Source organism: Hemitrygon akajei, chromosome 1 (genome assembly GCF_048418815.1).
Source record: "Hemitrygon akajei chromosome 1, sHemAka1.3, whole genome shotgun sequence".
Taxonomy (NCBI): Eukaryota; Metazoa; Chordata; class Chondrichthyes; order Myliobatiformes; family Dasyatidae; genus Hemitrygon; species Hemitrygon akajei.
In genome coordinates, this window is record NC_133124.1 from 182,036,412 (window position 1) to 182,050,041 (window position 13,630).

Here is a 13,630-nt window from a genome sequence, read left to right on the forward strand (position 1 = left end):
CTTGCTTTGATTTCTGAATGCTTCGTGAGCCCATGAACACTACCGCGCTATTTCTTTTTTGCACTATTTAATTTCTATAATGGTATCTTTAGCTTTCCAGCTATCTATCCATCCATCTATCTAATTTATTTATTTATGTACAGTATGTATTTTGTCCATATTTATTCATTATCTTACTTAGTTGTTTATTGTAACGTATAGTACTCTTAAGTATTGCACTGGACGGCTGCAACAGAACAAGAACTTTCACAACATATGTCAGTGCCTAAAGAAAACCTGATTTTGATTCCAATTTTTTTGCAGGAGGGGTACCTTACAATCTCCTCCCGTTCAGAATTGAGGGCAATAGAGACCGGGGAACAGGAGAGGAGATGAACCTCGGGGCAGATCCACCTTTGTCATATTGAACGGCAGAACAGCGAACCGCTTCTACTGCTGTTGTCTTGCGTTCTATACTTTACCCTCCAGCATTTTGATTCCTGCCACTGATTGATTTCCAGTCCAATTCTGCACTTTCCCTTCATTCTTGTACCTAGAGTTATGGAACCATAGAAAATCACAACACCGAGGTAGGCCCTTCCACTTACCTTAACCTTGCCAAACCATTTAACCAGTCCCCTCGCATCAACCTGCACCGGCACCACAGCCCTCCATACTCCTACATCCAGACTTCGCAAATTCACATGCACCGTTTGCGCTGGCAGCTCGTTACCTTCTGGCTGAAGAAGTTTCCTCCCATGTTCCCCTTAAACTTTTCATCTTTCTCCCTTAGCCCATGACCTCTGGTTGCAGTCCAACACAACCTCAGTGGGAAAAAAGCCTGCTTGCATTCACCGTATTTATCCCCCTCATATTTTGTATACCTCTATCAAATCTCCCCTCAATCTTCTACGTTCCAAGGTACAGTATAAAGTCCAAACCTGTACAATCTTTCCTTATAATTCAGGTCCTCCAGACCCAGTAACATCCTTGTAAATGTTCTCTCTACTCTTTCAACCTTTCCTGTACGTAGGTGGCCAAAACTACACACAATACTCCAAAATAGGCATCAGTGTTGTCTTATACAACTTGACCATAACATCCCATCTCCTGTACTCAATGCATTGATTTATGAAGGCAAATGTGCCTCTTAACGATCCTATTTGTCTGTGATGCCACTTTCAACGATCTAAGCTTCTCCTCAATGTTATAATTGAACGCACACCTACGACTTCCACTGGCAGCTTATTTCACACTCACACCACCCTCTTAGTGAAGACGTTCTCCTTTAGAATCCCCTTACCCTTAAGTATTTTACTTTAATGGGTAACATCTAGTTCTGCATGCACTCACCCTATCTATAACCCTCAAACTTTACACACGTCTATACAAGCTCCCCACCTCCCATCCCAACCCCCTCCCATTCTTCTGCACTGTAGCGAACCTGCTCAACCTGTCTGAGTAACTCCAATCCTCAAGTCTTGGCAAAATCCTTGTAAATTTTCTCTGCACTCTTTCAGGTTTATTTCAATTTATTTGCAGAACAAGGTCCCCAGCCCCTCTTGCCAGCGTTTGACCCACACTCTTCAACACCTTTCCGATCCATGTATCTGTCCAAGTGTCTTTTGCACTGTTGTCAACGTACCTGCCTTAGCAACTTCCTCTGGCAGCTGGTTTCACATATGGACAACCCTCTAAGAGAAAAATGCCCTCAAATTACTGTTATTTTTCTCCCCTCTAACGATAAATCTGTGCTCTCCAGTTCTTGTGTCTCCATTCCTGTTTATTCACCATATTTATAAACTCATGGTGTATACGCCTCTAAATCACTTCCCAGTGACCTACACTCCAAGGAATAAAGTCCTAGGTTGTCAAACCTGTTCCGAAATCTCAGTCCCTCAGGTGTTGACAATATCAATCAATTCTGCGCTCTTCCCAGTTTAGTAAGTATTCCTACGATCTATGTTCGTCATGAGTTTAACATCACTATAAGATCGCCCCTTAGTCTCAATCACTATTAGATTAATATCAATTTCAGCATAATTAAGTTGATGTAATCAGTTCAGAGTCTAACTGTGATCACAAGAGCTAGAAGTGGAACTTAATTGCAGATTATATTCTCTGCAAACTAGAAATCGGGCGCTTGGGGCTGGGGGTTAGAGGGGAAGACAGAGATAGGAGAGATAGGAAGTGTGTGGGAGAGGAAGAGAGCTATCCTATTGAAAAACACTGGTTTAATTCGCTAATTTAATTGAATATTCCTTACCATTATATATACAACCCCCAAGTGCTTTGAATGTATCCGCCCTGAAGACCCATCGACCAGGTTCGTCCACGTTGCTGGTTGTCTCGATATCGATGATCTCTGACGTCTGGGACCCAGGAATCGAGAAGAAGTTCAGGGAGCCCCCACTGTTGAAGCCAGCCTGTTTGGGGATAGGGTGGGTGGGGTGTAGTGGGAGGTGGGGAAGGGAAAGAAGGGAGGATAATGAGTTGTGAGGGACAATAGAGCAGCTACGGTGGAATGGCGGAGCTTACTCAATGAGCCTATTGGCCCAATTCTGCTCCAAAGTCTTACTGTCCCGCTTTCCTATTCTGATCACGTATACCTGTGCTGGGGTCCCGCCAAGTCCAGTCGACGCGTTGCCGCCGCTCGCTGTTCCGGTAGTCCATTCAATATTCCCGTAGTTACAGATGATAAATGATTGTAAGCCATCCGTAATCAAGACCGCCTGGAAACTGTTCACCTACAATGTAAAAATAGTCACTGTGACGCAAAGTGTGAAAGGGCGGCGAGGGTTCGATATTACATACAAGAGAAAATCTGCAGATGCTGGAAATCCAAGCAACACACACAAAATGCTGGAGGAATTCAGCAGGCCAGGCAGGATCTATGGAAAAGAGTGACCAGTCGACGTTTGCTGATGTCCTAATGAAGGGTTTCGGCACGAAACGTCCCGAAAATCTTTTCCATCGATGCTGCCCGGCCTGCTGAGTTCCGTCGATATTACATTGACGTATTTTCACTAAGAAACAGTTTTAGTTCACGGCTTTTTAATCTAATCCGGTAGTATAACACCGAGGTTAAATCAGTGAGGGCGGGAAACGGGGTCGGGTTGGTTTCACGGGAGCGGGAATTGGAGTCTCCCTGTGTCCAGAAGGAGCGAGAAACAAGGTCTCAGTTGGTTAAAGGGGGCGAGGAACATCAAACAATAAACTGCCTGACGAACAATTGAGTTCTCAAATGGTACAGTACCAGATTATTGGAAAGGGATCTCAGAAACCATAATGGATATTCGAATGGACGGAATGAATACCTTGGAGGACTGGGAGCCATAATAAGTAACGTTATCCCAAGTAGCCACAAACACCCAGCGGGATTGAAATTCGATTCCGGGTGAGTACTTGCGGACGTCTGCCGTGGCCCGTTGCAGTAACGCTTCCTCGGTACTCTGGCGGTAGTAGATGTTGCCACCCAGCCTATTGTCCACATCTGCCCAGAACGGGGCAATGAAGGCGCGCCCGTCCGGTAGTGGGAATGCAGTAGATGTGTACTGCCTCACAGGCACGACAAAAGAGATGACACCGTTGTTGTTGACCTGTGGGATTTAGCATTGTTAGCGTTAATCGGTACAGCACACCCCGCGCCTTACCACAGAGGGTAAGAACGGCGCCAGGGTCAACAGTTCCTTCAATTCCATGCAAACGCAGATATTCCACGACCTACTGAGATCCTCCAGATTGTTTGTTGCTCTAGATTCCACCCCCATATTCTCTCTCCTGTGTCTTTTCAGAGTCACTTTGTAACAGAATCGAGCTATTCGATGCATCAACCCTCCTCCGCCATTCCATCGGGCCAGATTTATTATCCCTCTCAACCCCATTCACTGATCAAGAACTTATCAGCTTTCGTTTTAAATACACTCAAATGACTTAGCATGCTCAGCTGTCCATGGCACGATTTCCATTGATTCACAGCATTCTAGCTTAAATAAAAACCTAATCTATGCTTTAAATGGACGTCCCTCAATTCTAATGCTGTGTGCTCTGCTGTTAGGTTCTCCCCATTATAGGAAACAGCCTCTCTACATTCCACTCTATTTAGGCCTTTCACTATTCGATAGGTTTCAATGAGACCCCCTCTCATTTTTCTAAACTCCAGCGAGTACTGGCCCAGAGCCATCAAACGTTCCTCATACTTTAACCCTTTCACACCCAGCATCATTCTATTTAACCTCCTCGGGAACTCTCCAAAATTAGCATATTTTTTATTATTAATGTGCCAAAAACTGCTCACGATACTCCGTGTAGTCTGAAAAATGCCTTTTCAAGCGTCAGTATTAAACACTTGCTCTTATATTCTAGTCCCCTTGAAATGAATGCTAATATTGCATTTGCCTTCCTCACCACTGACTCAATTTATAAGTTAACCTTTAGGGAATCCTGCACAAGGACTCCCAAGTGTGTTTGCAGTTCTGATATCTGATATTTTTGCCCCATTTAGAAAGTAGTCTATGTCTTACTGCAAATATTAGTTACAATATTGCAACTACCTTTTCTTCGTCCATTCTCCGATACTATTTAAATCCTTCTGCAGACTCCCTGCTTTCTCAACACGACCTATCCTTATATTATCCTCACTTTTAGCTACAAAGACATCAATTCCATTATCCAAATTATTGGCAGATATCATGAAAAGAAGCAATCCCAACACCAACCCTGTGGCTGTGCTGAACTAATCAAATAGGTAACAATGCCTAACTGAAGTAATCTTGCGTGCCAAGACAAACCCAATATCTTTCTATTCTCTGCACATTTGTCTACCTATCTAGGAGCCTCTTAAATGCCTTTGCATATTTGCCTTCACCACCATTCCTGGCAACACATTCCATGCACCCTCTAATCTGTTTGAAAAGATTTGCCGCCACATCTGCCCTAAAATTACCCCTTCGCTCTTTAGAAACAAGCCCTTCAGTTTTGAACATGTCTACCCTGGGGAAGAGACACCGGCTGGTCGACTCTATCTATTCCTCACCTAGAAGAAGCCACCTCATCCCAAAACCCACCAGTGTACTTACATACAAGGAGTTGTAGGATCTTTCAAAGAATGGGAACCATGTTGAGATGGATATGCTTGGGGAGCTTCCATCATCGCTGATCGGATTGGTGATATCGCCACTACTGGTACCAAATGGGTAGAACAAATCGCCTGTAAAACCACAGCAACATTGAGTTCACCATTACAGAAATAGGCAGCATTAAAATTATTCTTGAGTATGACATAAGAAGCTGCCAGTGTAATCAAAGACCCCAGCCCCCCCAGATGTTCTCTTTTCTTGTCACTCCCATTGGGAAGAAGATACCTGAAAACCTGCAAACATGTACCACAAGCTCAACAACAGCTTCTACTCCGCTGTTATGAAAGTATTAGATGGTTCCTCAGTACAATGAAAAGGACTCTTAGCCTCACAATCTCTTCTCCTCATGGTCCTTGCACCTTATTGTCTGCACACTGCTTTCTCTCTATCTGTTACACTTTGTTCTGCTTTCAGTAACCACTTTACTTCGTTCTCCCTCAAGGCACTGTTTAATGATCTGATCTGTGTGGACTTCATGCAAGATTCATCTCGATACATGTGACAAGAATATTCCAATTCAAGTTCGCCTGTTACCTGATTCCATATACTCGCACTCTCTCTGTGAAAAACATCCCTTTAAATCTCACCCTCTCTTTTTCAACTTATGTCCTGTAGTTTTGAACTCTACCTTGAGGTAAACAACTGTGAGTCCTATCTATAAACTCTGTGAAGTGTATTGGTTAATTAATGTCACATGTGTCCTGATATAATGAAAAACTTTATTTTGCATGCCATCCATACAGATCATTTCATTGCAATGATGCATTGAGGAAAGAACGAATTAAGTGTTACATTTACGAAGAAACTGAAGTGCTGGTGGACAATAAGATGCAAGATCATAACCAGATAGATTGTGAGGTTAAGAGACAATCTTATCATACTAGGGAACCATTTAATAGTCTTATCACCATGGGGTAGAAGCGGTCCTTGAGCCTGGTGGTACATGCTTTCAGACTTTTCTGTCTTCGGCCCATTGGGAGAGGGAGGAAGAAAAAATGTCGAGGATGGCTGGTGGCTTTGTGGAACAAAGAACAGTACATCACAACAAAGGGCCTTCATCCCTTGACGTTGTGTGACCGGTATAAACGCACTCCACCGTCAATCAATTCCTTCCCTCCTATACAGTCTGCAATCCTACAGTTTTCTATCATTCATCTGCCTATCTAAGATTTAGTTAAATGTCCCCAATTACCTGCCTCTACCACCACCCCAGGCAGTGCATTCCACACACCCACTACTTTGTGTAAAATATCTACCACTGACATCCTGCCAAACTTTCCTCCACTGACCTTCAACATTTATAAGAAACTTTACCCCGTACATCCTCACTTAGGTATTGGCCACTGCTGACCTTGGGGAAATCATGTTAGCTCTACGTTCTATCTATGCCTCTCATAATTTTATACACCTCTGTCAAGTTGCCCCTAAACCTTTGTCACTCCATAAAGAAAAGTCCCATCTTGTTCAATGCCAGGCACACAAAATGTGGAGGAACTCAACAGGCCAGACGGCATCTATGGAGAACAGTAAACAGTCGACGTTTTGGGCAGAGACCCTTCAACAGGACTGGGAAAAGAGACGGGATGTCAGAAATGGGAGGTTACGAAGGGGGTGGGGAGTACAAGGAGGTAGGTGATAGTGAAACCAGTAGATGGAGAGGGGTGAAGTAACATGGATTGACATGTTGGAATGCGACTGGGAAGTAGGATTGAAATGGGTGGCTACCAGGCTATCCTGCTTATTCTGATGGATGGAGTGTATGAGTGTGGATGAAGTGATCGCCCAATCTGTGGCAGGTCTTTCCGATATACAAGAGGCCACACTGGGAGCACCAGATAAAGTAGATCACCCCAGCAGACTCACAAGTGAAGTCTCTCCTCACCTGGAAGGACTGTTTGGGGCACTGAATGGTAGTGAGGAAGGTGGTGTAGGACTAGGTGCGGCACTTGTACGTTTGCAAGGATAAATTTCAGGAGGGAGATCGCTGGGGGGGATGTGGACAAGGGAGTCATGTAGGAACGCAGAACGTGGAGGGGGAGGGAAAGTTGTGCTGGTGATGGGACCCCGTTGAACATGGTGGAAGTTACAAAGAATTACATGCCGCATGCGGAGGCTGGTGGGGTGGTAGCTGAGGACAAGGTCCCTTTCACTGGTGTGGTGGTGGGAGAATAGGGTGAGGGCAGACATGCACAAAATGGAAGAGAGGCGGGTGAGGACAGCATTGGTGGTGGAGGAAAGAGACTCTTAGATAGGCAGATGAATGATAGAAAATGGAGGGCTATATCGGAGGGAAATGTTAGATGATTCTTCGTGTAGCTTAAAAGGCCAGCACGCACCATGGGCCAAAGGGCCTGTACTGTGCTGCTTATTCCGAGGTGTGTACGGGAATGAAGGGTGGCTTTTTGTGGGTAACAAAACCATGAGGGGGTAGACAGGGTGAGGGCATTGTCTTTTCCCCTCTTTCGGGGAATTCGAGAACTTGAGCGCAGAGGATCAAGTTGGGATGGGAAAGATTTAATACGACCATTTTACTCAAAGGGTGGCTTATATGTGCAATGAGCTGCCACTGAAAGTGATGAGGGCAGGTACACTAACAACTTTTAAAGACATTTGGAAAGGTAAACGGATCGGAAAGGTTTCGAGGGATTTGGACCAAGTGCAGGAAAATGGAACTAGCTTGGACTGGACACCGTGGTTTGCATGGATTGGTTGGGCTGAAAGGCCTGCTTCCACTAACTCGATGAGAAACATAATGAGTGCAGTTTGTTCAGCCAACAGAGGATGGGTCTGTCCTTCCTGGATCAGACGTAGTAACCTTCTCTCCAGAGCAGAGAAGTCTAAAGGTTTAGGGAGAGCATAGGTGGGTTCAGAGGAATGGGTTTTTTATAATCCCTCCCTTCCCAGAGGGTGTTTGAGATCTGGGAAACCCTGCCTGAGCAACAATGCTTCCCAGGACCCTGTCGTTCACTGTTCTGAGTAAACTATTCACCATCTTCTGACCTGCATGAGAATATAAGAAAATCTGGCCGAATGGTGCCTCGACGACAATCTCTCACTCAATGTCTGCAAAAACAAAGAGCTGATTATCAAGAACATGCGGAAGAAGTCTGAGGCCCAGGAAGCAGTCCTCATTAGGGATCAGAGGTGGAGAGGGTCAGTAACTGTAAGTTGTTTGGCATTATCATTTCAGGTATCTGTCCTGGAACCACCACATAAATGCCATGAAAAAGACACGACAACGTCTCTGTTGTTTTAGAAGTTTGTGTAGATTCAGCTTGATAGCTAAAACTTTCACAAATTTCCATAGGTACTCAGTGGACAGTACCCAGACTGGCTGCATCACAGCCTGGTACAGAAACACCAATGTCCAAGATCAGAAAAATACACTAATTTTGTTCATTTACAAATCAATCAAAATCACTCATACTCTGGATGAATTCCTCCATTGATAACTATTAGGAAGTAGTACACAACTTTATAGTGCTGTAGTAGTATTGGTCGAGTTCTAATTTGCTCCATATTTCACTTAAATACATAATGTTATTCAGTTAAATGGTAGTTTATCTTTTGATACCATTTTAATTATTTCCATGAAACTTCTGCTAAGAGGGACAGATGCTTAATTAAGCTAAAATGTACTGGTCCTTGTCTCAATTAAGTAGAATCCATCGATTTTTATCATTTGTCATTTATCTTTTTTTTTGTATTTGCACAGATATGTCATCTTTTGCACGTTGATTCTTTGTCAGCTTTTATTTATGTATAACTTTTCATAAATTCCATTGTATTTCTTTTTATGTAAATGCTTGCAAGAAATTGAATCTCATGTGGTATATACATACTTATATATTATAACTTCTGCTAATTCTTCCAGTGTCCTTAAATGCATCCCACCGGGACCAGTGGGCATGTCTACCAGTTTGTTGATCAATGCACTCTTTCGTGTCAATGACTGTATCGAGGTTCTCCCTTCCCATTGCAGCCATAACGCCTGTCTTTGGCATGTTAGACATATCTTTGTGAAACCCAACAGAAAATAGTCACTAAAGGCCTCAGTGATATCCACATAACCTATTATTAATTACCCCTTCTCATCTTACAAGCTCCCACGTTCACTTAAGCCACAGTTACCGTTTTATGTAATTACCAAAACTTGTACTGTGCATTCTTTCTATTTTATGTTAGATTACTTACATAATCATCCTTCCATTTCTTTATTGATTTCTTTGTGGCTCTTCCCGTCTTTTTGAAGTCTTCCTAATCTTTCAGTTTCCCACTAACTTGCTCTAGAATTCAGGTCACCCTGACCAAAATAAAATTGAAAAGAATTCCTCCCCAGGCCGCTTGCACCTGAAGTTATGCCCTCTCGTACCACACCCCTCTTTCATGTAGCAAGAGACTTTCTTTTTCTAGAACATAGGAATGAACGAAAATAGTTCTTCCAGCAAATTCTGGGATTGCGCCAGGCGGGAACATGCACTCCCTCGAGGATGCATCCTTTCTTTCAAAGACTCTTTCTTTGAAGAAGGAGGACATTTCATTAGTTCTGGAATGAAAAGCCTCTTCCTGAGAGCAGGTGCGGTGGAGACAGAGGAAGACAAGTGACAGGGTGGGAAGAGGCATAGTCCAGGTAGCTGTGAGAGTGTATAAACGATATCAATAGATGGACTGTCTCCAGAGAGTGAGAAAGAGGAGGATGATGTCAAAATGGACCAGGTAAGTTTGAGGGCGGCGTGGAAGTTAATGAAGTCGACGGGCTGAGCATTGATGCAGGAGGCAGCATCAATGCAATTGTCGATGTAGTGTAGGAAGAATTTGGGAGTGATACTGGTGTAGGCTTGGAACATGGACGGTTCCATCTTGTTCAATGCTTCTTTACTGAGGCAGTGCGATCATCACTCCTCATCTTCCTTTCCTCCAAGGAAAACAGTCCCAGCCTATCTATCCACTCCTTATACCTCAAGCCCTCCAGTACCGTACATCCTCCCTGTAGATGGGCGACCAGAATCTAACAGAATACTTCGTGCAGTCTCACTGATGTCTTGTACAACTCTAACATAACGTCCCAGTCCTGTTCTTATCACTCGGATAAGAATACCAAACTCCCTGTCCACCTGTGTCACCACTTTTAGGGAATCTTTATCTATCTCTCTTTCTTTGATTCTATTTTGTATTAAATTCATATCTGCCTGGAAGTGTCAACACGCTTTTCCTGCATAGCGAGTGGCTCTTTGGCCCATCAAATCTGTGCTGACCATTTCAGTCAAGGCATTCATTTGAAGAGTCAGGAAGTTATGTTACAGCCTTATAAAACTCTAGTTAGGTCACAATTGGGGTATTGAATTTAGTTATGGTCGCCCAGGAAGGATGTGGAGGTTTCGGAGAGAGTGCAAAAGAGGTTCACAAGGATGCTGCCTGGTTTAGAGGGCATTCGCTATAAGTAGAGGTTGGACGAACTTGTGTTGTTTCCTCTGGAGTGGCAAGGGCTGAGGGGAGATCTGATAGAGGTTTTTAAGATTATGAAAGGCATAGATAGAGTAGAGAGATGGCATCTACTACTAGAGAATATGTGTTGAAGTTGGAGGGGGGGGGTTCAAAGGAGATGTGCGGGACAAGTTTTCTTACACAGAGTGTGGTGGATGCCTGTATGTGCTTCCTGAGGTGATGGTGGAGGCAGATATGATAGACGTGTTTAAGAGACTCATAGCTAAGCACATGAATGTACAGGGAAGGTAGACAGAAGGGATTAGTTTAGTTAGTTTGGCAGAACATTGTGGGCTGAAGAGCTGTAATGTTTTATGTTTTATGTACAGTTATCATGTGGAGTGATTTTGTGTGCTTTTAGCTCTTGCCATGGTAGTTCATGGTTAGCCCGATGCGATGACAGCTCAGGGTGTCAGAGTTCAGAGTTCAATAACGGCATCCTCTGTAAGGAGTTTGTACGTTCTCCCTGTGTATGTGTGGGATTCCTCCAGGTTCTCCAGTGTTGTCCCACAGTCCAAAAAACAGTACCGGTTAGTAAGTTAATTAGTCATTAACCTACTAACCAGTAAATTGTCCCATGATTAGGCTAGGTTTGATGTTTGGCTGGAAGGGCCGGTTCTACGCTTTATAACTAAGTAAATAGTATTATTTACTTACGGAAACCTGTACAACCCTTTGTAACATCTTGTAGAGGAATACAGTGTATATTATGGGCAAACACGATTATTGTGTTTACTGCAAATAAGATTATAATTGTTGTTGTTGGTTTGTCTGGATGGTATGGTTTTAGATGGGATTCTCAAAGTTGAGATCAAGGAGTTAGCTAGAATCAATTCTTCTTGGGTTTGATGTGGGGAAATTACCGCTCGTGTCACCTGCAGCAAAGCATGAAAGGGAAATAGCCTGGAATGGCAATTCAAACACTCAGCAGTGCCGAAGTCAAGGACACAGTAAAGTTTATTTTCAGGGGCACAAGTCCGCATGTGCACTGGTGCAAAGTAAAACTTGCTCACAACAGCATCACACGCGCAGAGCATCAGACGAGCAACATTCACAGGGAAAACATGAATTTATACATAAACACAATTTTACAAAAAAAACACAAATCGAAAATAAGAATCTTATTGTAGTATAAAATGCTACTCCTGTTGCTGTACTGAAGCAGTGATTAGGGTTGTTCCAGTTAGTTCAAGAAGCAAAAGGCTGACGGGAAGTAGCTGTTCCTGAACCTGGTGGTGCATGGGCTTCAAGCTCATGTACCTGCAGAGAAAAGTGGACTCAGATCAATATATCAGGGGCACATCTCACTGCACCATCAGTTGAATCCATCAGTTGGTGCATTAAGAATGCAACAAAATGAATCAGCTATCATAGATTGAAGCAAATTCGTTGGGCGGAAATGCCTACTTCTGCTGCTATGTTTTATTAATATCCATCATTAAGTATCCTCACCATCTGGTCTAGGCCATGCCATCTTCTTGCAGCTTCCACTGGCAGGAAGTACAGAAGCCTGAAGTCCCACATCACCAGGTTCAGGAACAGTTACTTCCCTTCAACCAACCATTCTGTTCTTGAACCATCCGGCACACCCCGATCACTACCTCAGTATAGCAACACTAGAACCATAAAGGGCTTCGTTGTTTTGTTCCGATTCATTTCTTTCTTGCAACACTTGTGCATAATTTATGTTTAATTTCTCTTTCTTATCTTCTTGTGAATGTTGTGTCTCTAATGCTCTGTGTCTGTGATGCTGCTACAAGTACGTTTATTATTGCACCTGTGCACACATGGACTTGTTCATCTGACAATAAGTTCAAATTTAACTTTAAAAGTTCAAAGAAATTTTATTATCAAAGTGCATTTGCTTTACCATATACTGTATAACCCTGAGATTCAATAAATCTAATAACAATAACAGAATCAATAAAGGAACGCACCCAATATGGGCAGGCAATCAATATGCAAAAGATAACAAACTGCACATATGAAATAGGAAAAACACAATAATATTAATAATAAATAAATAAGCAATAAGTATCGAGTATATGCTGTGAAGGGTCCTGGACAGTGAGTCCATCGGTTGTGGGAACAGTTCCGTGATGCTTTAAAATGTCAACGTTCATCCCTCCCAGAGATACACAATACTCAGCTGGGCCTGACGCAGGTGGTGAAGATGTCCGAGGACGGACAGGTCGATGTGGGATCGGGGCACAAAGCTGAAAAGGTAACGGAGAGCTCGGGACAGCCGCTGCGCTCAGAGCGTAGCGCCCAACAAACCTCGTAAAGGAAGACACAATAATAATTTGTAATGACTTACCTAAGGAGAACACCGTGAAAGCTACCTCCGATAGGAAAACTGTGGTGGAGATGGAAACGCGCATTAGACAGATGCGAAAACTTTACCTCAGATCCAATGGAATTGTTTCTAAGTAGGAAGTGTCATAGAGTTGTATAGAACGATAACAAACCCCTCAGATATCCATCAGACTCACATTGTCGTCAATCCCATTTCATTCTCCTTGAATTCCCACCGACCCGTAGGAGGGGGTGCGGGGTGCAGGCAATTCACAGCAGCAGATTAAACTACTCGTCTATTCTCGGTACGTGGGCGGAAACAGCAGCCCCCGAGAAGAACCCTTGAGATCTCTCCCTCTTCTTCTCCCTCCCTTCTTCCACTCCCACTCCCACTCCCTCGCCCTCCCCCCGCCCTCACCCTATCCCTCCCCCTCCCTCTTGGCCTCTCCCTCCTTCTCCTTTCCGCCCCCCTTCCATCTCTCTCTCTCTCACACACACACACACACACACACACACACACACACACACACACACACACACACACACACACACACACACACACACACACACACACACACACACACACACACACACACACACACACACACACTGATATCCAACCTGATTATCTAGATCTTGGAGCTAATAGAAAAGATATCCGAGTTCACTTAATGTTTAGTAACAGTTGCCTACATAGTAATATTATATTTGTCAAATCTTGATGTTCCAAATAC

General features: G+C 43.6%; 1 protein-coding gene across 1 annotated transcript in view; it reads right to left on the reverse strand.

Moving 5' to 3' along the window:
- The window catches only part of LOC140727789 (alpha-tectorin-like), an 86,839-nt gene that overhangs the window by 50,080 nt on the left and 23,129 nt on the right, over positions 1-13,630 (reverse strand). Inside the window, exons 3-7 of the mRNA XM_073045593.1 lie at positions 12,919-12,957; positions 5,058-5,188; positions 3,297-3,578; positions 2,589-2,726; positions 2,246-2,405 (exon numbers count right to left, since the gene is read on the reverse strand). Coding sequence (XP_072901694.1) covers positions 2,246-2,405; positions 2,589-2,726; positions 3,297-3,578; positions 5,058-5,188; positions 12,919-12,957 — 750 coding nt within the window. The remainder of the gene's footprint in view (positions 1-2,245; positions 2,406-2,588; positions 2,727-3,296; positions 3,579-5,057; positions 5,189-12,918; positions 12,958-13,630) is intronic.